This window comes from Aythya ferina (genome assembly GCF_964211825.1).
Source record: "Aythya ferina genome assembly, chromosome: 18".
NCBI lineage: Eukaryota > Metazoa > Chordata > Aves > Anseriformes > Anatidae > Aythya > Aythya ferina.
Window position 1 is genome coordinate 4,692,208 of NC_140317.1, and position 25,504 is coordinate 4,717,711.

General features: G+C 49.7%; 2 protein-coding genes across 3 annotated transcripts; one reads left to right on the plus strand and one right to left on the minus strand.

The window, feature by feature from the left end:
- Positions 1-2,403: 2,403 nt before the first annotated feature.
- Positions 2,404-18,033, minus strand: SRP68 (signal recognition particle 68). Its single transcript, XM_084492154.1, has 16 exons — positions 17,885-18,033; positions 15,660-15,726; positions 14,919-15,032; positions 13,744-13,939; positions 12,885-12,967; positions 11,929-12,038; positions 11,480-11,562; positions 11,099-11,239; positions 7,650-7,748; positions 7,271-7,335; positions 6,821-6,980; positions 6,022-6,116; positions 5,645-5,774; positions 5,136-5,211; positions 4,245-4,297; positions 2,404-3,784 (listed from the first exon to the last, which is right to left on the minus strand). The coding sequence occupies exons 1-16, from the start codon at positions 18,003-18,005 to the stop codon at positions 3,557-3,559; spliced, it is 1,821 nt and encodes a 606-aa protein (XP_084348280.1). The 5' UTR covers positions 18,006-18,033; the 3' UTR covers positions 2,404-3,556.
- A 49-nt stretch (positions 18,034-18,082) lies between these two features.
- On the plus strand, positions 18,083-24,490 carry GALR2 (galanin receptor 2). Of its 2 annotated transcripts, XM_084492158.1 has the most exons (3): positions 18,083-19,002; positions 20,765-21,962; positions 23,033-24,490. In XM_084492158.1, the coding sequence occupies exons 2-3, from the start codon at positions 21,622-21,624 to the stop codon at positions 23,805-23,807; spliced, it is 1,116 nt and encodes a 371-aa protein (XP_084348284.1). In that variant the 5' UTR covers positions 18,083-19,002; positions 20,765-21,621; the 3' UTR covers positions 23,808-24,490. The 2 variants fall into 2 exon arrangements, with proteins under 2 accessions (XP_084348284.1, XP_084348285.1); XM_084492159.1 differs by having other exon boundaries at positions 18,083-21,962; positions 23,150-24,490.
- Positions 24,491-25,504: the final 1,014 nt, after the last annotated feature.

The following is a 25,504-nucleotide window of genomic DNA, read 5'->3' on the forward strand; positions in this document are numbered from 1 at the left end:
TGGAGCTTCCTGCTACTCACCGGGGGCACCTGCCGCCCGTTTTTCCCCGCCCTGGTCAGAAAAGGCTCTCCCCCTTTGGTTCTTTGGAAAAAAAGCCTGCCTTCATCTGTTCTAGTATGCCTGAAAACAGCAATACAGGCAAAAAGCCTCCAGATCGCATCAAATCTCTCCTTTAAGGGAAAAAACTCCCAATTTACACCCTGAGATGAAGAGCACCAGGCGTTTGTGTTCATAGCTCAAAGGGGGAACCTGACAAGAGCGACTCAGCAGCACGGACATCTCCCAGAGGATGCATCTTCTCCCAAGAACCAGCTCTCCCCGCTCCTGCTGTGGCTGGAGGACTTCCCCTGCCTAAAACCTCCCCTGCCTAAATTCCAGGGGCTGCAGCCCTTTGTGGCCAGGTGCAGGCGAAACGAGCTGCCAGCTGAACTTTTAACCATCTCACCAGAACAGCCATAAAGGCCCCCGAGAACTCACTGCCACTGCTCACCGAAGCATTTTGGATTGTTTTTTCTAGTAACACAAACCTTTGGTTTAAAACAGCCCCAAATTCTTCATTTTACAGGAGGTGGAGACTGTGATTTAGGAGCTCCCAGGCCGGCGTGCTCCTACCCCACACCACCTCGGCTCTTTTACCTGCCGGTTCTGCCCCCCGCCGCTCATTTCCTACAAACACTGGGGTGTGCAGGGGTCTCTCGATACCTTCCCACCATCCCCAGACCTCCAGGAGTGGAGGAACAAACGTGATCACGGTGTAAGACACTGGCGTTGGGGCCGAGGGCCATCATGTACCTCTCTTCCTTTGATTGATGCCACGACACTCGGCAGGGCTTGCTCAGCCTGTAATTAAAATTCCAGCACGAAGACCAAAGGTGCTGCGCTCCGCGTGAAGAGCTGGCTGAAGGCAATCATCCTGACCACTCCGCTGGAGCTCCCTGTCTGGGGGCAGTGCTGGGGACTCCCTGCCAAGTAATTCATGGAAAGAGAGCAAACACCATAAAGCAAACACTGGGGCCTAATAAGAGGACAGCGCAGCGAGGCAGAGCCTTTCTAGGCATCAGCCTGGTGTTCTGCACCTCGCTCCGGCTGCTTCGGTTTGGAGGTCTGGCAGCTGGTGGCACAGCCACGTGCTCACCAGCTCCAGGGGAATCAGCCTGGTCTGGATTTTACACCACACACTTCAGATCTGCCCACGCTGCTCCCTTACAACCGCTGCTGCCTGTGCCTTGCTTTTGCCATCCCAGGTTTGAGTCTCAAAAAACATCACAAATCTGGTTTTCATCATACAGCTGACTTAAATGCTTTTCTACCTTCCTCCCTGCCCCATTTTCAGGTGTTTTCCGAGTGCCCCACACGAAGACATGTTAAAACACAAAAAACTCCACCTGTCATTCCCAGAGGTAGCTCATCCGAGCCTTCATGCAGAAATCCTCCTCCCAACCTAAGTGGCCACTCTCCAAGGCTAAGTAGCCCCAGATGAGGGTACGGCCTCGAGCCTCTGAGTGCTGGGGAGGCAAAGAGTGCTCGGTGTTCCCAACACTCACCATAAACTGCACGCCTCAGAGGACAGGAATAAGACTTTATTGTTTTCAGACTCCTTATCAGCGTCCAACGACTCAGTTATCTTTCAAAAGATGTTTAACACAGAGGCCAATTCCTCTCAGCTGTCTGTAACAGTAACACGTTAGGAAGCTGTTGCAATACAAGCTCCACTGGAATCCATCCAGGCACCACACAGATGGTGCAAACCAAAGAGGGTAACACTTCTCCAACTGACTTGATAGAAAAGCTGAAAAGGAGAGAGCAGCTCTGGAAGTACCTAGAGAGGTACCGCAGAGCTATCAACCACCCGATGTCAGGACAGTTATTGCACAATCTTTCCCTGTACATCAGGAAAATGGTGTCATGGGGAAGAGGAACCTGTCACCCAAGACCGAGTTTTCTAGAAATTATCACCCAATGAAGAGACCTCAATGTTTGTTCCCGTTCCACAATTCCCCTCTCGTAAAATCCCCTGGCAGCCAGAGGTAAATGGGCAGCTGCAATACCAGCACTTCCCAGATCATTTCCACCTTGCCAAAGTTCAACACTAAGTTCCTCCTGCTCCTCTTGAAAGTTGCTTTGTGCTTTGAGAACTCCCAAATCAGATCAACTTGGAACAAAGCAGCAAACATTCATCCTAAAATGATGGGAATCGTTACTTCCCCCCCATTCTCCCGACATGCACCTTGCATGGAAAATCCCCACATCAGTCGAATCACTTAAACCTGTTCCTGTTCCCACCCCATTAACTCCAATGCCTAAAAATGGAGAAGAAACACAGGGTCAGGACAACCAGCGCAGAAGAGGTAAGGCAGGCAGGACTCTGCGTCAGCTTCCAGCAACAGACTGAGTACGAAGCAGTGGAAACTTCCAAACGCTTTATTAGGAACAGTTCTGCCCATGTGCTGTTTTTATTTCCCCTCCTTCATGAACACGATTACGGAATTACCTGCCTTTCTTAAGTGCCTGTCACCACCTCACGTGGGTGCTTTACAAAAATGTGCCTGGCACGACAGGGAAACATCTCTACTGGTGCCCTGTTGCTTATTTCTCATGTCAGGTTTATCCACTAACCTGGATAGGAAAGGATAGGATGAGAAAAAAGCAATGAACTCCAGAAAAAAATTATCTTTTTTTTTTTTTTTTTTCTTTAAGACAAGATTTAGATCAGAGACAAAATCAACAGTGACAGCCCCAACTTCCCAGAAGATCAAGAAGCCACCCACGAAGCTAGGTTCCCAGGAAAAGCCTTGTAGGATTATGTTCTATGCTGCACTACGTATTTACCAAAACACGTATCGATGAAGAAGGATCCCATCAGCCCAGAGTACAAACTCAGGTTATACTCCAACACGCCTGGGGTAACCATCAGCATTTGGTAAGGGATTTGCCATCCTTATTGATAAGGAAAGAGGCTCCGTTTTGTCATTTCTGAATGTCAGTTTCTTTAAAAAATAAAGAGACTTCTCTTTACGTGACTACGTATGCTTCTCAGCAGGGACTGGGAGCTGAAAGGCAAGGAGCAGCCCCCCGGCTATTGTTTCATACCCTTTGCGTGGGCACCCTCACCTCGCTGTTTCAGTTCTGCATCTAATTTTGCCTGTTTCCCCATCATACCCAAATTTCTGAAACAAAATACCAAATTAGCGTCAAATAATGGGGCAGGGGAGGAATCAAGTTACGTCTATGCCCTGGTCCGTGGTAAGTAAATGTGTACCAGCCCCGAAGAGGCCACTGGTCACAAAGCACGCTCCAAACTTCTCCAAGCGGAATGGAATTTCTCTGTGCTCCAAATTATGTTCAGCTATTTATAGAGTACGTGTTTCTGAAGAAATTGCTTGTCTTTAATACACCGGGCGAGAATGTAAGTGCACAGACATACACACAGAAAATAGGGAAGAAGATGGTAAAACCTCCCTCTGTCGGTTTCGGTTGCAGATATTTATGTCCTAGAACCTCTTGGAGCTTTTCCTTCAATACAGGATAAAACCTCTGTTCCTCAGAGGGGTCCTGGTTAACTTTTGAATCCAAAGATGCCCTTGATATATCCCGTGAGGCCACTCTTGGCCTTTTGCTCCACCTTGTCTTCCAGAGGTGGGAAAGCGACATGGTTAAGGGCCAGGTCAAAGAACAAGGGTTTGCATGGAATGGGCTGGAAGCCCGGCGGGAAGTGCACGAGGCTGACTTGCTTGCTGACAAGAGAAGGATCCAGACAGAAAGTCTCAAACCGTTCCGAGAGGGGCTGAAAGAGACCCATGCAGAAACAAAAGTTATACACGCGTCAAAACACAGCTGACAAACCAAACAAGCAAAGAAGAACTAGCAGAACTGCGCTGACAGAAGATGGAAATCCCATGTGTGGTATCTTTGTCCCATGAAAATGGATTGATCTCCTGTCAAAGCTTTACTGCAGGGTCCACAGATCTTCCCAAATGCAGGAAGAAAGCTTAAAAAAGAAATAAATGCCACACTAGAAGCTGCAAACAGCATCCTAGTTCCTATCAAAGGAACTCCGCCCTGCCAGCAACTTTCAGGACTCACAGAAGGAATAAATCCTCCTAAAATCTCTCAAATACGCGAGTCATGACAAAAATTCCAATTAACCTGATATTTCTCAAGTTGAAAGAGACACTCACGTAACAGGTTAAAAGCAGTATTCATTGAGAACACTTCTACACTACAACCAAGCTCTTAGCTCTTACCTTGCCATCCTTGACCTGAGATGGAGACTCAGTCTCATGATTATCATTTGCATCTGCAAAATTAAAGAAAAAGTGGTAAGAAAAACAGACTAGATCTTGGTGTATGCCACAAGTGTCTCAGGAATCGGCTACCCCCTAAGCTGAGCTATGAAAGCAAGTTTCTGGGATTTGTAAGAATATTTTCAGTAGAAGCAGCTCATTTTCTAGCCAAAGAGAATCACATACATCGAGTTACAGCTTTTCAGTGATGGAGAGCTTCTCCAACACAGGGCTGTGAGAAGCTGCTGAAAGCAGCACAAACTTTAAGAACAAAGATGATGAGAAGACCCAAGTGGTGTCTGTTAAAACAACATCACGGCAATCCATTAGATATCTTGGGTTTCCAGCAGCAAGCACAGCAAAACCAGCAGCCCAAGAAATCACAAAGTTCAACCAATTCCCTAAAGCTCCCCTAACCTGGTCAGCACCGCCAATGATCAGAACAACACCTCTCTTCCCTTTTTCAGGGGTTCAGGTAGGCAAATATAAATCGAGTGAGGCCACTAGGAGCTAGTGCTATTACCAAAGAAGTGGTACACACTGAATTCAACTTGTTTGCAGGAGGAAAATTAAACACTAAAAATGTTCTGTGCAAGTTCCCAAAATAGGTGCACGTCCTTAGAAAACATTTTTGCAACTACAGGCAGGGAGCACAATGCCAAGTATCTGGCCAATAGCTGCCTAGCTGCATTACACATAGCTAGAAAAAGCTAAAACGGAGAAGAAAAAGTTTAAGAGCCTCCATAAGTCAGAGTTGATGTGGAAAAACATCTGGAAATTCAGAAATAAATTAAATAGCTGCAGTGCATTACTTAAGAAAAGTTAGAACTCCGGTTTAATTGTAGAGCTCACCTAATATAGCTGCTGCTTGCAAGGAGTATTTCTCTGCATTGACTTGAGTGATCAGATCCTGAACATCAGGCAACTCCTAGGGCATTAAAGAAAAATGTATGAGAGCCTGAAACATGGCAGAGTTTAAGAGTTAGAGCAAAAGTAAAATCTGACAAAGAACTAAAAATTAAGTCCTAGTGCTGAAAAGCCTTCCCAGGAGAGGACAAGCTACAGCACAGTCCTTCAGGCACTAAAGTAGTCGTATGAGAGAAAACAGAGAAGTGAGAAAACAAGGAAAAGTGGTATGGAGATCTTGCAGCAAGGCCACCTCACCTCCAAAGCAGGCAGCCAGCTGAAACATTTCCACATCATCAGACAGTCTCTAGTATAACACGTCAAGAAGTATTTTTCTTAATGCTTCAAGACCAGCCTTGAATTTTAATGGCCCGGTGTCTAATGGACAATAAATACTGGGCAAGGGCTTTTTTGTTAACTTCAGCCTCTCTCTGCACACAGGATTGGGTTCCTACCTTCAAGCTGTTTGTAAAAGCTCCAGCTCCCGACTGAACTTCACCAGCATATTTCAGCACTCTTTCATACAAAACAAGAGCTTCACTCCACTTCTTTACCAGGACATAGGACTGTGCAATGAAGAAACACCTGCAACAGTAAACAGGGGATCCCTGATATGGCCATATTTGTAATCCATGGCTTTTACAGCTCAAATCACTAATAACAGGAGATATTATTAAGAAGGTCTGACCAAATTCCTCTTAGCATCCGCTCTGCACTCTACAAAAGGGCAGAGGAAACTGTGTCAAACTCCAACACAGTGCTCAGAGCTTTGGGACAATAACCCTTGAAGATGCAAAGCCTGCTAAAGAACATCTGGCTGTTTCTCAGTCACCTGTAAGCTTTGTACACAAGCGTCTTCAATCCAATCTCTTTTTGGAAGTTCTTGTCCTCTTCTAGGCCAGGAAGCTGCGTCAGCTCCACAAGGTTCTGCGCAAAAGAGTCAGAGTAACAAATTCAGGCAAGTGCTATTTTCCTCTGGAATCCAAAAAGCTGCCCCTTCTAATAGGTAACACTACACTCCCATGGAAATAGCTCCCAGTTTTCTAATTATCAGTATGCGCTAACCTTGTGAAGGACAGTCACTGAAACTTGTGCAAGTTCACCCTCAGGACAGATTTCCTGACACAAACAGGAATTAGGGCAAAGACTCCTCAAATTTCACAGGGAGTAATGCTTTCGTAAGACATTACTTTTCCCATTCATAACTGCTCCAGCCACAGGCTCCCACAGTTAATTGAAAATTTATGTGAGAAATTGAGAAACTGCTTATGAAGCACAAGTACAGGGTGTTTTTTCAGCTGCTACTTTCTCTAGCCAGCAGAAAATAAGGCAGCTGCTCGGGTGCTGTATAAAATAGTCTGAAAAACTACTGGAAAACTGCATTGGAGTGTAAAAACAAGCAAACCCGTTCTAGCAGTGTTTTCTGCTCACAGCTAAAGGCAGTGGTTTTTTTCATATTCCATGCAGATGCTGAACATCTCCAACAAGGTTACTGGATGTACCAAGCTGCTCTTCAGATTTCATGGGCAGTTCATTTGCACTTCTCCATTTTATACAGTGTTGTGTTTTTTTCTTTCTAACAATGTTCACCAGTCAGTAAAATGAATTAGGTCCGCTTTCCCTAGCATTACCTGCAAAATGATATCATACAGACGGATCAGGTCCTGAGGCCGCGCGGTGCGCTTGCCATCCTCTTCTGATCGCTGCTGCTGCAGCAGTGCCTTCTGCAGAGACTTTGCCATGCTCTCGTTGCGCTTGATGGCTGTCGACAACTTGATGTAAGTCAAATAACTGAAAAGATACACCATTAGCAGACTGTCAGAACGACTCAGACATTACTCAGTTCCGGAGAGAAAAAGCAACAAGTCCTCCCCCAAGTCCAAGCTATTACCAGCAGGGGAAAAAAAAAAAACTGAGAGGTCAACATGAAAGTCTTAAGTAAAGTACTTTGAAAGCCACATGAATCAGCCCCTTATCCATACAGTCACCCTTTGAGATCTGAGAGCTCCGAGACAAAAAAAGCCTTGACATAAGAGCATGACTTCTTCACACTAGCAGAGGCCGCAATGTTTGCCTATTACCTGTGTAAGTACTGGATGTTGGACACCTTCCCGGAATCACCTTCCAGAGAGTGTTCCCGCTGCTTCTGTGGAAAATGGGGACAAAATACTCTATGATTCACTTAAAGAGGCTTCTGGCAGAAGAAAACACCAGAAACAACTCACAGTTTAGGTAAAACAGGGAAGTTATAATTAACTTTTGGGCAATGAATGAGGGCTTCTACACTATTGTTCACCCTCACCAACTCTGAAGAGAATCAAATCAAAGGCGGTAAACTAGTTTGCAGCATTTCATCAAAGAAATCCAAAAAGTCACTTTTGCCATTAAGCAAGTTAGACAGTATCAGAAAGTCCCCCAAAAAAACACTACCTTGTGGAAATACTGATGTTTGGTGCTTACCTGGTCTGGTTTCAGATCTTCCCGAACAGCTTGAATGGCATCTCTACACTCACTGAGTAGAGATTCAAACAAACGTTCCTTTGTCTCCTCATTTTCTGCCTAAGAGCAAAGCAAAATTTAGACTTCTGTTAGACATTTTAGATTTTGTATCCCATAACGCAAGAGTCCAAGGAGATTACACCAAGTTTCTCCCAAATTATGACTTGAGCATCCGTGAGTAGCTAGAACTCTGATCTGTACCTGTCTGCAAAATAGTTCAGGGGGCAAACTGACAGAAATTGGGACCAAAAAAAAGTGCAGGGAATGTGGTCAATATTTTACAGCACTGGAGGACCAGCACAAGCAGCTCTGATCACCTCATCCCTGCAGCTCCTGCCATCCCAGCAACATCCCTGCTGTTCAGGATGGGGCCTGCACTGCTCTGAGAACCGCTGGGGCTGGACTGCGCTGTGGGAAATGCCCAGCAACATAAGAAGAGCTGAGCATTACCAAACTGGCAAACTACCAATGCAGACTGCTCTTGTTATGCTGATTTAGCTTTTCTCTTGTGGTAAGCACATGTAGATGACTATCTTTTCTACACTCCCACTCCAGCAATGCTCTCAGTGACAATAATTAGTTTGTTTGAAGCATTTTTTTTTTAATATTATTCTGTATCTCAGCAGCGGGAGTAATTGAGTAGCTTTCTGCTGTCACCACAAGTTTGGTCAAAATGTGAAGCAGTTTTTGTCTTTCCACCCCAAAACCAAATTGTAAAACACCTTTGGAAAGCAAAAACAAGTTGAAGCCTGATCTTCGCGTAATGGACTTGCATACCAGGTACCCAATTAAACAATACACCCAAAATCACTCTTACTGATTCAGTATGAGCAAACTGCCCAGAAACTAAGTCCCAACCTTAACAATCAAAGGAGAGGTTAATCTGGTAAAAGCAAAGCACGTCAGCACTGGTATATCAGTTCCATGTCACAGAACAGCCTAAGATGAACATTTGCTGATTTTTTTTTTTAAACTTGAATTTTTTCCGAATAAACAAGAAATAGTCTAAAACATAATTGCTTTTATTACCTTCAGCAGAGCTCTACAGCCTCCTCTTTTAGGAGCTACAACTTCTGTGAAAAGCTGAGCTCTACCAATTCAAAGCCTTTCCTCTTTTCAGGTTTGCAAACCCACGAAGGAATGTTATGTCTACTCCCCCACAAAGCCTCAGGTATCTTGACCTAAGATGAAGGCGTGTGTTTTTTTGATTCCTTTTTTTTTTTTCTTCTGCGGCAAGAATTTTTAAGGTGGGACTAACTACTGAGAAAAACCAGAGACAAGTCTGGCAGCATTCTCAACCTCACCCTGCGGAGCACGGCCATTTCACTGCGCGCACAAAAATGAAAACAGACGGAGCTAAATCATCAGTCAAGCACAAACAGGGAAAGGGCTGGGCCACGCAAAGAAACAAAGGCTTTCCTTTCGAAGCTAAGGTTAAACAGATCGTGAGCGTGTACATACTCCTATGTTCTGATTTGTGAGATACCAGGCCATAAAACTGAGAGGCAGTGCTGTGGCTTGGGATTAAAGCGCTCTGACAGAACAGCACAGTAAAGGAATCAGGGGAACCAGTCCAACAGAACGCAGTTTTGAAAGTCTGGGAGTGCTCATGTCTATTTTTTCTTTATTTTAAAACTTCATATATCATTTCTGAATTATTACCAGCCATTCTTGCTACAATCCTAGTAACTAAAGATGATCACAGCATCCTTGAGGCAACAGCAGTTAGGAGCACGCTTTTATTGCTTTGTCCTGCAGCCCTTGAAGAAATGCATTCAAGTCTACAAAAGGGATGGCATAAATATTTCAAAAGCGTGGATTCGTATTTCAGTTTGGCTTATTTGTTTTGTTTCTCCAGTTACCATTAAGACATTGCAGGCAACAAGGCAGTGTACTGAGAATTTCTATCTTTACTCAGAACACACATTTGTGTTTGTTTCTAACCAAACCCTGCTCGTCACTGCTGTTACGTTAGTGTTTCTGCTAGTCTTCACCGAGTTGAAAGGTGCCAAAGATCCCAGGGATCACCACAACGTGTTTAGGCTGAAGCCGGACTGCCCATCACAGCTGACACCAACTGCAAAGCTGCTCGCAAAAAGCCAAGTTTCAGCCCCCCAGGAGGGTAAACACTGCTGCTGCGTGCTCAGCTCTCACCACCACTAGCTGTGATCTGGTACCACACAGCTCCTGTTTAGTCAGAGGTTCCAAGGAGCACAAAGCAAGATTTGACATTTCAGATCACTGTTCTGCCCCTGCTTTAGGGAACAAATTGGGTAACTTGACTGAAGAGCTCCATCTGCTACCCTTGCAGGATAGAAAGTGAACGAGGGAACACTCAACTCTGAACTGCACTTCCACCTGCTGGCCATATCAATGTACTACCTTCTAAAACCAAAAATGAACAAAACAAAAATAAAATAAAAACTCAGCAACATGCTGTTCATAATATTCTGCTAAGAGTAGTTAACACTAATGTTTCCTACCCAGCCATACCTCATTTACCCTATTAGGCTGTCTTCTTAATACTATCTTAATACTAACTTAATACTTTTGCCCACTTGCCTTACACCTTTGTAGAATTTTCATTTTATCACTTAAAAAGGTATTTATCCTCATTTTTCTCCTAGTGCTAAACAGTTCTTTGTTGATGCAAAAAGCTCATCTTTAGTGGCAACAATTGTTTCTGAAGATCCTTTTACTACCATTTAAAAGATGCTGTATGCAGAATTCAGAAGAATACAGCACCTGGACACTGTATGCAAGGAAAAATCCCTGAAGGGAACTCTTGGCTGCAACACTAAAGGCATGCACAGCGTGTGCCACTGGAGGTGTTTCAGAACTAGCACATTTGAGTTTACCTCCTGACATTTAGCAATTCTCTTACTTTTGAAGATTTGCATATGTCAACAAGAAAACATTCTAAGCCTCAGAGCAGCTGCTTCACTTGGCAAAACTGCTTTTCATTGCTGAAAAAGAGTGATCCTTACAGGTTTTTTTCTTCTGGTTGCTCTTAACTTTGAGCATTTCATCAAGATAATGTAGAACAGTAATTCAGAAGTAGTTACTCTTTAAACTGTAACCTTCACTTCCAAGTGATTTACAAACAGTAACGGCTATCGCTCTGCTACTGAAGGACAACACTTCCAGGCAGGATGAAGCATTCAGAAGAGCAGTAACACTCGCTGGCTTCGTAGAACTGCTCTCCCAAACCACCACCAAGGACACCACACGAGCTAGCCCCGGCTGCCACTGAAGCTTCGCGTTACAATACTCCCATTTTTAATTTTAGCTTTCTGACCACAAGTTTGAGAAGGGATTTAAAAGCTTTTAGCCCAGGCACCAAACTTTAACTTGCACACTGAAATAAAGAGGACAATTAAAACAGGCATCGGAGATGGCTTCTGAGTTACCTGAACAATAGCAGCCTCGTTGTCAGCCAGCCCCAGCAAGAAGATCCTCACTTTATCAATCTTCACTGGCACAGTTCTTCCTCTCCACTCCACCTCACTCATCGTGGCTGCCTGTTTTGCTCGAGTTTGGGTAATCAGTGCCTGTGAAGAATGGACTGAAGTTACAATCCCAACCTTAAAGAATCCACAATTGATTACTTTAAAATCAAAGATTTGTTTGTCTTGTTTCTTTTCTTTTCTTTAAATGTGTGGCTTCCTATAGAGCTTGGGCTCAATTAAGCTCTTCTCATACACACTGCTTCTGAAATGGTGTACTACAGCAAGATTTATGCTCAAAACGTGATATTTGCATGGTTCAAGTCAAAACATTCGGTAAGTTACCTCCAGTTTTTCTGCAAGAAGACCTTCAGTGCCACCAGACCTCAGTCTCATCTGCATCAACTCATTCATAGCAGACTGGTCACCTGAGGGAATTAACAAATCAATCTATTTCCATCTGAATTCAGAAATCACTTCAATACAGGAAAACTATAAATTCAACAGATTTTATAGTGGACATTTGTTGGTGAAGAGGATAAATACACAATTTCATTCTGACTTCACACACAACTGCAATCAATTATTTTGTCTTTTTATACAAAAAAAAATGCGGTGTTACAAAATTAATATATTTCTCCACAGCTAAACTGACACAGAACACAGTATTTACCCACAACATCAAGGACTCTCTCCTGTGTCACTTAGATCAGTATTTAAACACTGAGTCAACATTTATTTCTCAGGAGCAAGCCTTGCTTTTTGCTGGCCATTACACACCCCCTTTTCCTTACCAATATTATAGGCACAGTAACGAATGTTGGGAGAAATCTCTTCCACGCGCTGATTATACAGCACAGCTTGCTCTTCTGTGAAAGCGTTGGCCAGTTTCTCGTATATGGTCCTACAGGAAAGAATATATATTAACACTGTATTTTGTGAGATGCTATTTTAAAGAGTTTATGCCCATAATCTGGAGAATGCTACTTCTTCAGCAGTACCTCTCAGTTAAGTGCAGTTAGCTAAACAACTCACAGCTGTTGTGCACACATACACCTAGTAGACTGTCCTGGTTTCAGTTAGCACAGAATTAATTTTCTTCCTAGTAGCTGGTGGAATGCTGTGTTTTGGCTTAGAATGAGAAGAGTGCTGATAACACCCCGATGCTTTAATTGTTGCAGAGCAGTGCTTATACTAAGCCAAGGACATCTCAGCCTTTGCTCTGTCCTGCCAACGGGCAGGCTGGGGGGTGCAGTAAGAGCTGGGAGGGGACAGACCCAGGACAGGTGACCCAAACTAGCCAAAGGGGTATTCCATACCATCTGACGTCATGCTAAACAATATATAGGGGTGGCTAGCCGGGGGGAGGGGGGCCGGACTGCTCGGGGTTAGGCTGGGCATCGGTCAGCGGGTGGTGAGCAATTGCATTGTGCATCACTTGTTTGTACATACTATTATTACTTTCGTATTATCACCATTGTATCATCATTATTATTATTGTTATTATTATTTTGTTATTTTTTTTTTTCCTGTCTTATTAAACTGTCTTTATCTCAACTCACGGGCTTCACTTTCCATTTCTCTCCCCCGTCCCAGAGAGGGAGGGGGGAGGGTGAGCGAACGGCTGCGTGGTGTTTAGCTGCCGGTCGGGTTAAACCACGACATAGACTGATCTCCAAACCATTTACTAAATGAAGCAAAGTGAGAAGTGAGGAGAAGTGAGGAAACTCGGAGAAGCGAGAAAACTCACTTGCATTTGTTGAAAGCTTCCATTGCCGCCTTCCACTCCTGGTGTTCAAAACGAAGCATTCCCGTGAGGTAAGCCATGTAGGCCTGCAGACAACACAGGGATAATCAAGCTAATTTTCCCGAGACTGACAGCCCAGTTTGTACAACTTTTGGCACGAAGGCTGCTGTGACGTGTAGAGTAAGTGATTATGCCTTGCCCTTCTTGTTTGGTCTTCCCACAGAAAACAATCCATTTGGATTACACGTTACTACCTAAGAAACCTTTTCCTTTTTTTTAAACTGACATTTCTACATTTCTAAGGACGTGGAAGCAAACACAGTTCTTGCTTGTCATGCAGTCGAAACGGCCCACTCATGTCACAAGACATTTTTTTTCCCAACACTAAACCACAAAATGACAATTTTAGCCGAGTACCACTGCAGCCCTTATTCACAGTCTGGTGGTGTCACAACACAGTTGCTTTCTGTGTTCCAGGAACCAGAGCCACAAGACTTGTGTTCTAGATGGCTACTTCAGTATATTAAACAACTCTAAAGGTAAGAACAGTTTCTTAGGCTGTGTTGCATCATCTTACTTCTTCCCAATTCTTTTTACTTCTGTTACACGTACTGCTTTTTAAATTAAAGATACACTCGATACACTTAAACAACTTGATCCTCATCTTGGCTGGTGTCACTTATTTTTGCAATCCTAGCAGCTGCATTAACAGCGAATCCAAGTTAGATAGAGAGCCATTAGCCAATTCAAAAAGAAGCAAGTTTTGATCATCTAGTGCTAGATCAGAATAATCCCTTCACCTAAAACCCTGAAGTTTTCTTCAGCTTTTGCTGTAAAGCAAGACTGAAGTATCAGAGGTTACCTGGGCCTCGAGCTTTGTTTTGGCATCTACTCGGTTACTTTCACACAGCCTCTCCAGCTCCTCGGCGTGCTTCACGGCCTTGCGCAGGCGGGACAGCAAGTGAAACCGTTTGCGAGGCTCCGTGTTCGCCTCCTGCTTGAGCTGCATGGCGTAACTCCAGGCTCTCTCCGCATCCATCAGTATCAGCAGCAAATACCTGCGGGGGAGAGGAAGATTAGTGACAAAGTGGTGGTGGCTCAAGCAAGTGCTAACAGTTCTTGGTCGAGCAATCTGCGAAGTTTGGTGATGAAACTTCAGCTTGGTTACTAAGAGGTATATGCTTTTATTTCTTAACTTTAAGAGAACGTGAAGTTGTGCTACTCTTAAGTCTTAGATTTTATTTCACTTTATCGAAGTGCAATTACTCAAATAAGGAAGAGAATTTGGTAATAATGCTATAGCACCAAAAAAGCTATTAAAAAAAAAGTCTCTCTGATTTTAAGTTGCTTTTCAAACTGGTTCAATGTGGGTAAACACATCTACGCTCCCCACAATTGATGCTGTAATGCATCTGGCTTCTTAACACAGGTGAAGACAGCATCTTGTTTTCTTTCCCCTATGAGAAAAAAAAAGAAACATTTAAATTGTCTGCTGTCTTTTTAAATGCTAGGAAATGAGCCCAAGACCCTGGCTATTCTGCACACATCAGCCGAGTATTCTGCCAGATTTTGGAAGTCTATGTAAAACTGGCAAGCCAATGTTTTTGTTCAGAGGGAAGAGATTCTATCTCCAATCACATCCTTGCTGGCTACAGCACACGCACGTGGCCACCTTGCAACACTTCTGAATAACTGCTTCCTCTTTAAGACCTAAATAATCTTTACTGATTATGAAAGGAACCAACCCATTTCAACGACTACAAGGGAGAACAGGAACTGGCTGTCGCTGCTCCTTCTTTTCTTCTCCCCTTTATTCACAAGATAAAGCAGTATCTGAGCAGCGTTTCTGCTCCCTGCACAGCAGCCTGAACTTTGATCTTTTATTAACATCAACAACGCACATTTCTGAAGAGCAACGTCTGCAGATACTGCGCAGAACAATTTTCTACCTCACCCACACGAAAATAAATGCCTGAAATGAGAACAGCTACTCCCTAACGCACAGCACGCCCGATTCCATCCTGTTCCATTCCGTACCTGTTGTCTGAGAGAATCTCTTCAGTCACCTTCTTCCCAGTGAACTTGTGCCTGTTTCCCATCTTGAAGTTGAGAGTTTTTCGGAGCCGCCGTAGCCTACGGGAGCAATAACCCCTATGGAAAAAAAAAAAAAAGGAAAGGACGGTCAGTTTGGGCACAGGACAGCTTTGTTTCTGTTTGCTGATCTCTCCAATCAGGAAGAAAAAAAAGCATCACTCAGGGCTGTGACAGGCAATGTTTCTACAGCTAAGAGCTCCCTGTATGACGTGCAGCGAGAGGTTTTTCAGAAATTAGCTGTAAAACAGCAGTTAACAAACAGAATAAAAGAGAGGGAAGAAGACACAGAGTAATTCTTCATCTTGAAAAATCTAAACAATGCTCTCCTTATTGATTGCTTTATGTACGTTGCTTGAAAATTCAGCTTTGGAAGAATATAGTGATTGGAAGAGCACAGTGCTCATCAGTGAGGTGTTAACAAGCTCTTAAGGGGCAACAGAAAAAGAAGAGGCAGTTTGTGTCCTCCTCAATGGAACAGTCACAGCACATTACATTTAATGAGGAAAAAATCATGCACATCATTTCACACGAAGCAAACCGTGAAGGGGTATTTACCTGGCAGATCGTTTTTGATGACTACTACAGTGGGTTTACGTTTTAAATGTGCTTGTGCTAATTAATCAGGTAAGCCAAGTGGCACGAGCTGTGTGAGACCAACCCCACGCCATCCTGCAGCTTACTGACCTGTACCTCTGGAAGTCTCCATGACGCAAACCGTGCTGCTGCTGCGATTCCTTCACAATCTGAAGGACTGGGATTTGTGTTAAGGCAGACTGGCAGTACAGCGTGTTGTCAGCTCATCACCCTACCCCAAAATAGCAAAGGGAACTCTACAGGTCCCATTAAGCGAGTACTCCTTGAAGAGACATTGGTGAGGGGTGCCCAAAAGCCTCCTAAAGACCCACAGCTGGAAGAACTGACGGGGTTAAAAGAAATCCTACCTCCATAGCTTATTTCAGAGCTTTTGTGACTGTCAAAGACAAGACTACAGCATACCACAAGCATCCCCTCTCTTAGGCAGCGAGCCCTAATGCCAGCAGAGCTCATTTCTGAATAAAAAGCCGTACCAGCAGAAGTATCTGGGCTAAAATCAGCACCACCCCCACAGCCAGCGCCGTGACACAGTTCCGCTGACACAACCGGAGCGCAGCGAGCAGCCCTCCTGCCTGTACACGTCCCAGCTCTCAGAAGAGGAGGCAAGCGTCGTACTACGCCGAGCAGAATCCCTGCTGCCTTCCTCACACAGCCTTCCATGAACAAACTGCTTCCTGATACTAGGATCTCATGAAAACAAGCTTATCTGAAGTACTCGGGAGGGTTATTTTCTACTCAAGTTCTCCAGCATACTTCTAATTTGGCTGCACGTAACCGTAACAGACGCTCCATGACAGAAAGTGCTGGCCTGTGATTTCCTACAGCAACATTTATTTCATGGCTTCCATCAAATCTGTGCAATTTTTAGTGCATTTACTGATTTCTGTGCATCTTGTACTTCACTGCCTGCCCTACCACACACAATCACGCTGTATTCTATAAATTTGGCAAGTGTTATTCATTGAGTTTAAGTGGCAAAGTTTTCATTTTGGGAAAGACGAGCACAATCATAAGCAAGAAATCTCCGTGCAGTACTTATGTACACCAAAGACATTCTCTTTTAAGCGTTATCAATAAGCCTTTCAAACAAAAGTAGCAACCCACACCAGACCGTACAATGAGCCCATCAAACCAATACTGTTGGTGCAGCTGTAGAATAAGAGGCCACCAAACTTCTCAAGTTTAAAGAGCAGGCCTCTCTGTTTTCTTGTAATTACACCTGAAAGAAAGTCTCCTTAATTTAAGCATCGAGAACCTACACCAATAACTATTACATTAATTAGGCTGTGTTAGTGAAACAAGGCAAACTGTAATGCCTGAACGTGGCTCAGGGCATACACTCCTCATCTCTGCTGCCTACCTTGTTATTTTCAGCCTGTGCAGTTACTTGCTGAAGTCATATCCCTATTTTATTCACATTTTTGCTGTCTTCGGTATCACTCCTAACACTACCAGGGCAGTTACCAGAGCTGCCACTTACTCCAGTTTCTAACCTCGCGACACCTGCCACATGCTAAGCTCCAAACTGCAGCCTTGTTTCGCTTGGATGCAAAGCGAAACCTCTCCCCCAGCAGGTAAAACCCTGCCCTAGCACAGCTGTGCAGCCTCACGTGGAAGCCCAGAGCTTGATGTGCCACATCAGCCTTCGGAAGCGCTAAATCTGGAGAAGCCAGTCTGCCACCTAGCACACCTGCCAGACTTATTTTACCCACTATCACCCACTTCAATGATTAACATTACCCCCAAAGCCTACCACCTGCCTCCTCCCAAAGCACGCAGACTTCTACCTCGCCGGCTGCCACGTGGCTGGGAAGAGGCTGCAAAGGCAGGCACAGAGCCACAGCTGGAGCACAGGACAATGCTCAGGAAGGCGAAGCTTTCTGCCCCTCTTCCTCTCACCAAACCCTGCCAGGGCCGGTGGGGGGGCTTCGGGGCCAGCCCCAGCTGTGCAGCAACCCCTTCCCTTCGCTCCTTCCTCCTTTCCAGCTCCCTTCACTCCTTCCCTCCAGCTCCCCTCAGCCTCCCCCTCAGCTCCCTCAGCCTTTCCCCCCGGCTCCCCTCAGCCTCTCCTCCCCTCCAGCCTCTCCCTCCCGTTCCTTTTACCCCTTCCTCACCATCCCCTCCACCCCTTCTTCCCCTCCAGCTCCTCGCAGCCCTCCCTTCCCCTCCCTTCCCCTCCCCAGCTCCCCTCAGGCCTCCCCTCACCTCCCCCCCACCCCCCCAACCTCCACCTCACGGGGCCGGGCCTGCCACGTCCCCCATCCCCCGTCCTCCCCCCCGTCACCCCCATCCCCTTTCTTCTCCCCGCAGGATGCTCTCCAGCCCCAAGCTGTCCCCGAGGCTGCCGGCCCGGCCCCCCGGCGGCCTCTCGTTCTCCTTGTTCTCCTCAGCGCCGCCTCCCGCCCCGCCGCGGCCGCCCTGCCGCTCCGCCGCCATCTTGTGCGCGGGCCGCCGCCGCCGCGCGGCATCATGGGCCGGGAGGAGGGGGCCGGGGAGGGGGGGGACGCGCTGAGGCGGGTTTGGGGAGAGGGAGGATTTAAGGGGTTTAGGGCGACCCCCAGCAAGGGTTGGAGCTCCTAAGGTTGTGTAAACGCTGCTGTGAGCACCCAGTTTACAAGTCCGAGCTCCTCAGGCGCTGTCCCATACGCTGGGCTGCCATCGGCGTGACCACGGTGCCTCTGCCTCAGCGCCCACCCCATGTCCCCCCTCAGACCCCTTGGCTGCCCTCCTGAGGCTCCCCCCGTGGTGGTAGCTTGAGAAAAGGGGGGCCCTGCCCTGCCCCCGGAGCTTCAGGGAGCCCTGTCCTGCTGAGGGTGGTTTGGGGTCCCGAGGAGCTGCCCCGAGGTGTCTGGCTCCACCAGCCCGGCAAACAAACCAAAGGGTCAAGGGCCAGGGAGCAGCTGGCTGCGATAGTTCCTTCACTAATGCCCCTCATTAACCATCAGTGCCCTTCATTAACCAGAACAGCCCAAGGAAGGACCACGGACAGGGCTGTAGCTACCAGCCTGGCCATAGTCCTGGGCTCCCAGGGCATTCTCACAGCCCCCAAAGCCCCCCACATGCTTGTAGGGCTCCTGCGGGACCAGCCCCATGGGGCAGTGCCATCCTCTGTGCCTCCTTTCTGGGGACTCTTCCACTCAAACCTGCACTGCATCAATCCAGGGCAGCCTCTCCTTCCCTTACCACAGCCTGGGGACATGTTCGAGGTCCTCAGCCACCTTTGAACATCGTGGTCTGGGTGGCACTTGAGGGAAGTGGGTTTAGACTCCCCCAGGCCAAGCACTAATCAAAATTTCCCATCTCCAGCCCCAAAACGTGTAGGGAACACCTTTACTCTGTCTGATTGTGCATCTGGTAAAAGGAGAGACCCTCTGTTATTTAGAAACCTCAAACACACCCAAACCCAGGAGCACTTCCCTGCAGCCAGTTAAAGGTATGAACCCCAGTTCAGATCAGGTCCTCTTCCCCAAGGGCTTTGGGTATTTGAAGCAAGCTTAAGGATACTTCTTCAGGACCAAACACCAACTGCTTTCCAAATTCCTGCTGCCCTAAACACCTCTGCAGACAAAGCTATTACCACTGAGCCTTACAAGCCGCTCCCGCAGATCTCCCTTCCAGCCTAAGGCTCTGCTGCAACAACAGAACTAGCAGAAATATCTGCCCTCCCCTGGGCTCAGCTCTGACCTCTTATTTCTGATTTCAAAGCTCTCGTTCCCTCTTTTGGTCGTTAAAGCTCAACGAGGAAAGAACAAAACCAAATCCTCAATCTGAAGCTTTCCCTTGCAAATCTCTTAAGCCGTTTCTGGCTGCTCTTGGTTTTTACCACATCTCCCTGTGATCCATTCCCTACCTAAACCAAACTGTTTCAGGACAACGCTCGATCCAAGCAGACGTGTATCAATAGAAACATTATACAAACGACTTCTCTCACATCTGCGGTGGCTCAGAGAGACATGGGTAAGGTTGGCACTGCAGCACTCGTGTTGAAAAGCCCCAGCACAAAAACAAACACAACGCACACCAAGGGAACTGCTCCAATAGCCAAATGGACCACGTTTAACACGGGCACAGTTCTGCCATGCTGCTTTCCTTGTGTGCCGGCTCGAAGCTTTGCCTTTGCTGCTCCTCTGGCATCTATACATAAGAGCGAGGATGAAACTGTCTCTGTGCATGGATTCCTGCTGCAGACCTGGCTCTCCTCCTCCTCCAGAGGAAGAGGAGGACATCACAAAGCTGGCACGGTGCATTGAGCTGCAGCCTGCAGGTTCTCTGTGTTGGCAGCACCGCAGTGTGCCTGTTGCTCCTGGTTTTGGCCACCCTCGGAGGCCAGGGACCTGGTCTGCCACTGACAGCCCAAATAACGCCCCTACAGCTGAGGGCAGGGGAAGAATTTCTCCTGAAGTTTCTCGATGAGGGAATCTTGTTCATCTCATTATGATTTTTATGATTCTTTGTTGAACTGGTTAATGGTTTTTGCATACGAGGCTGCAGGTTGTGAGCTGCACCAAAGCTTGGGAAGGTTTGGGAAGAAACTGGGTGTTTTCCCTTAATCTCTGTGGCGTGAGCAGAGACCTGACCTTCCCCTGAGCTGATCACAGGTGCCTAGGTACAGAGACGCACCATCAGGGTTGATAAAAACAAATGCCAGTGCCCTGCTGTGGGGTTTTTAGGGCACTCCCAGCAGGGTGGCAGTGCCCTGGGGCCAGGCTGTCCCCGTGAGCCATCCACACAGCCTCCACCACATGGCTGAGGAGGCAGCACAGCCCTCACCCGGGGCAAGATCGACTCCCCAAGGGTTTATGGCCAGTCTGGGGCTGCGGGAGGGAGGCAGAGCTGCACTGCTGCGCATCAGCACCCGCTGTGCCCTGCAGGACGGCTGGATTTCCTCTGAGCTGCTCCTAATCGCCTGCTTGCCCTGCCTGCTAGCACCTGGAGCAGGGCATCCCCTCGCACCGAAGGCTGAGCCAGGCGGTGAACTTATTTCCCCACGCAGCTTGGCCGTTTGGTGGGGCTGCTCACGAGTTTTGGGGTCCCGGGCGTGACATGGGCTCCGTGTGCTGTGCAGCGATGCCTCGGGGCTGTGAGCATCCCCTGGCCTCGCAGTACTAGATCTGAATGTCCATAAAGGTGATGGAGAAGCTGTGCAGTGTGCTAATTATCAGATTAATTGATGCATGAAATATCTCCCTCCACAGGAACGAGGCAGTGCAGCCTGTGGGCTAGGTGAAGCGTCCTCAGAGAGCTGCTCGCACCGAGCAAACCGAGACGTCCACTTGTGAACACTCTGAAGCAACAAACCCAGCAATTTCACAGGCAAGAAAAGAACAGAGACATTAAAAAGATTTCTGGCTGCAGTGAATTAACCCGATCCCCCACACTGTAGGGGAGAAAAAAAGAGATTCTCCTGCAAACCTTTACTCATCCCTGCAGCGCTCTTGTGCAGGGCTTTTTGTGCTGGACAACTGACAAGTTTGCAGCCTGAGGACCCCCGTTCCTAAACCCCTCTGCTTTAGGCAGGCAGCTCCCATGCCACTGTGGGGTGAAGAAGGAAGGGAAAGCACCCGGCCACCCCACTGCCCTCCCATCGGGGTGCTCACCCCCATCTCCCCCAGCCCCTTCCCAGGGGGTCACCGCACCCTGGAGCGATTTCTACCCCACTAAATCCCGCTCCCCCTGCCTACCCAGGGCAGGAGGCAGTGCTGGGAGGGGGGGGACACACACACACACGACAGATTTCAGTGCTCATTCCACTAAAACAGCCAGCGAGGGGCTGGGCAGGAGCCGCCACCGCCCCGTAGCCCTCCTCCTGCTTCTCCTCCTCCTCCTCTTCAGCAGCAGGGAGAGCACAGAGCACGGAGCAGCACGGAGCAGCTGCGGGCTCCCGAGCGACCCGGAGGAGGCAAAGCTCTCCCCTTCCCCTTGCACCATCCCCGTGCATCCCCCTGGCACCTCCCGCGTGCTCCCCGTGCATCCCGCTGCGTTACCCTGCACGTCCCGCTGCGCTTTCCCTGCACCCCCTTCCCCGGGCACCCCTTTTTCCTTTTTCCTGGCCATGAACGGGTCGGTGCCGGGCTCCGAGGAGGGCTGGCAGCCCGAGGCAGTGCTGCTCCCGCTGGCCTACCTCCTCATCTTCCTCGTGGGCACCGTGGGCAACTGCCTGGTGCTGGCGGTGCTGCTGCGCAACGGGCAGGTGAACAACACCACCAACCTCTTCATCCTCAACCTGGGGGTGGCCGACCTCTGCTTCATCCTCTTCTGCGTCCCCTTCCAAGCCACCATCTACACGCTGGAGGGCTGGGTCTTCGGGCCCTTCCTGTGCAAGGCCGTCCACTTCTTCATCTACCTCACCATGTACGCCAGCAGCTTCACCCTGGCCACCGTCTCCCTCGACAGGTAGGGAAGGGGATGGGGGGCTCCTCCGCGAAGCCACCCCGGCAGGAGAAGGGACAGACAGCCCCGGGGAGGGATTGAGCACCTCTGGGGGCTGGCGGGGGGTCCAGGAGCATTTCCCAGCTTACGGGTGCAAGGAGATGGGAGCACTGAGGACCTGAAGCAGGACGGAAGAAGGTTGAGCGGGGAGCCCCTGGCTCTTACCGGGGTTTCAGACCCCAAAGCTGCAGGACCAGGGTTTAGGCAGGCTCTGGCAGTTGGAGAGGGGATGGAAAACCAGAGAGAAACCAAGCTCTGTCCCTGTGCAGCCCTGGCTCTTACCGGGGCTCTTGGAGAGAGCAGCTGCCCTCCAAAGCAAAAAAAAAAAAAAAAAAACAAAAAACAAAAAACACAAAACATCAAGAAAGGGAAAACACGGGGACGTGTCAGCTTGGGCGCTGCTTTTTCTCACCTTCCCCTTTCAGTAGCAAAAAGCCGATTTCTGTCCCCGTGGTGTCCCTCGCTGCGGTGACCTCCCAGCTGGGTTGCAGCAGGGAAGCTCTGCACAAGGGGAACCTCAGCCCCTGCGAGGGCTCCCAGCCGCTGACAGCGAGCCTGAAATGATCGGGGGCTGCTCTGCTGGGTGTGGAGGGGATGCAGCGAGCCCCTGGGGAGCCCCCTGCGTCCCGGAGGAGGGAGCAGGAGCTTGCCAGAGCTCCTAGACCTGGGCGTAATTAAGGACCCAGCTAATTGCAGACCCGATTGTGGGGCAGTGCGTGCTTTTGCATGTGCCAGCGTGAGGCATGTGGTGTGTGGGGGGTCCTGGGGGTTTGCTTCTGCCCTCGGATCCCTGCTGCCACCCTCACTGGAGCTGGATCAGGCGTGGGGCTGCTGGGCTGGGGAGAGGGACGGGATGGGGCCAGCCCTGCCTGACCCCAGAGCAGAGAATGGGGTGGGACGGGGCCGTTCCTCACCCCGCTGTGCTGCACAGACCCCCAGAGAGGGTGAGGAACTCCTTGTGGGACCGATGGCCCCGGCCAGCCGAAATCCAGCACTTGCAGCCTTCCTCCACACCCCCTCCCCTTCCCACGCAGGTATTTGGCCATCCGCTACCCCCTGCACTCGCGGGAGCTGCGGACGCCCCGCAACGCCCTGACGGCCATCTGCCTCATCTGGGGGCTCTCCCTCGTCTTCTCGGGCCCCTACCTCAGCTACTACCAGCAGTTCCAGCTGGCCAACCTCACCGTCTGCCACCCCATCTGGGACGCCGCCCGCCGCAAGGCCATGGACCTCTGCACCTTCGTCTTCAGCTACCTCGTCCCGGTGCTGATCCTGGGCCTCACCTACACGCGCACCATCCGCTACCTCTGGAGGTCCGTGGACCCCCTCCAGGACGCCTCGGAGTCCAAGGCGGCCAAGAGGAAGGTCACCAGGATGATCGTCATCGTCGCCGTCCTCTTCTGCCTCTGCTGGCTGCCCCACCACCTGCTCATCCTCTGCGTCTGGTTCGGGTACTTCCCCCTCAACCACGCCACCTACGTGCTCCGCGTCCTCTCGCACCTCGTCTCCTACGCCAACTCCTGCGTCAACCCCATCGTCTACGCCCTGGTCTCCAAGCACTTCCGCAAGGGCTTCAAGAAGATCTTCAGCTGCCTCCTGCGGAAGAGGGCGGCCAACAAGGTGCACGCGGCCCCAGCCACCCACACGGCGAGCACGCTGGAGGCAGAGCTCAGCGAGCTGCCCCACGGCCCGCCCCGACGCTGCTCCGCGCGCTGCGAGGTCCCGGAGGGGTCCTGGGGGGAGGAGGACGGGGCAGGGGGGCAGCAGCAGGGAGCGGGCGGCTCCTTCGTCACCTTCAACGTCACCTAGCGGAGCCGCTCGCCGTCACAGGTTTGGGGACGGACCACGGTTTGGGGTTAATTGCGTCAAGTTTTAGCCTTTTTTCCCTTCGAATGCTGCCAGGTGTAGAACTGCTGGAACGCTGCTGCTTTCTGAGGGCTCAGCCAAGCGAGCGCCTGAGGAGCCAAGCGCAGGACTCGTTCCCACCCGACACGCTGAGAGCAGAGATCAAAACCCCAAATCGGTTCTTGTCCTTGATCCCTGCTCCTCTGCCCGGGGCAGGCTGACACCCTGGTGTGTCTGTGCCTGGCCCCTTGTGAGAGCTCCGATCCCCCCGACCACAGCAGCCTTTGGCTCTCGCTTTGGTGCGTGCGAGGCTCTGCAGAGCACCCGGAGTTCACCCAGGAGCGTGGCCACAGCCCCATGGGGCCTCCCTGGAGAGGTCAGGGTGCGGGGGAAAGCCAGGTGGGATATTAGGGGGGCAGAGAGCCTGGGCAGGGCTCAGCACCTCCCCGGGGGGGTCCATTTACCTCTTTCACTTCCCTCCTGCTTGGCGTGAACGGGGCAGGGATGCCACCACGACCCACTCAGCTTCGGTTTGGCTCGCCCATCAGAGGAGAGGGATGCTGCAGGGGCTGCGAGGGGAACCGAGGGGCACGGGTGGGCCCCGAGCTCACCCACGGGGCGCAGGAGGTGGCAGCGAGAGGAGCGGCTCCGGGAGGAGCGGCTCCGAGAGGAGAGGCCGACGTGGCTCACGCCTGTGCTCTTAGCGCTGAAAAGGCTCCGAGAGCAGCTGCACCCTGCCGCAGCCAGCAGCCGAGGGCTTTTATTTAAAAGCCCGTCACTTTTCTGAAAGAAGAAGAGCGTCAGGGGAACGGGACCCACTAGCTCTTCTGAAAAACCCTGCCCCAGAGCCCTGCTGGAGGAGGTGGGGAAGCCGTGTGGGAACGGGCCCGGCTGTGCCAAGCATCCCTGCAGCTTCCCGAGGCTGCCCCGCAGCACGGACACCCACAAAATCAGCTCCCTGAGAGCTCAGCTCCCTGCCAGCCACCATCACCCGCAGCAGCGGGATGCCCTGCAGGAGGGTTTTAGGGCCGGGACCCCGCAGCTCCGCTCCCGGAGCCGTGTTGGGTGCAGCCCCCTTGGCACGCCGCTGCTTCCACTCCCCTCCAGCGCGTGGCCTTCCCTCCCGGCGAGCTTTCTGCTGTCAAACCCTTCTCTTTCCCCTGCCGGGCGTTAGGATAAGCAGAGCTTCCTGTCCCCGCGCAGTGAGCCATAAATCGGCCGCCGCCTCCCCTCGCTGACCGTTGTATTTAGTCTGGGCCCGCTCAGGGCGTGAGGCACGGAGAGGGATTGTATAAACAGCCCCATTACTTCTCGCAGTATTTACCTCCCCTGCTGGACCCTTCCCAGCCTGGGAAAATATTGCATCAGGCGCGCAAACACGGCTGAAAGCCTCGCCCTCTGCTCCTGACCTCGGCCACGGGGAGCAATCCTCACCCCTCCACCCCGCTCCCCAATGGCAGCGGGGACAGGACACCGTCCTGCTGCCCCCTTACCCCAGGGGAAGTCCCCAGAAAGGCCAGGAGTCACCCAGCCCCGGCATCTTGCTAAGCACAACAGCCACGCGTCCTTCCCCTTCCCAAGGTGTCTTCCCAAGCACAAGCAACAGGAGAGGGCAAAAGAAGAAGGAAGCGAAGTGGTACCAGGGTGAAGCCACCCCCAAA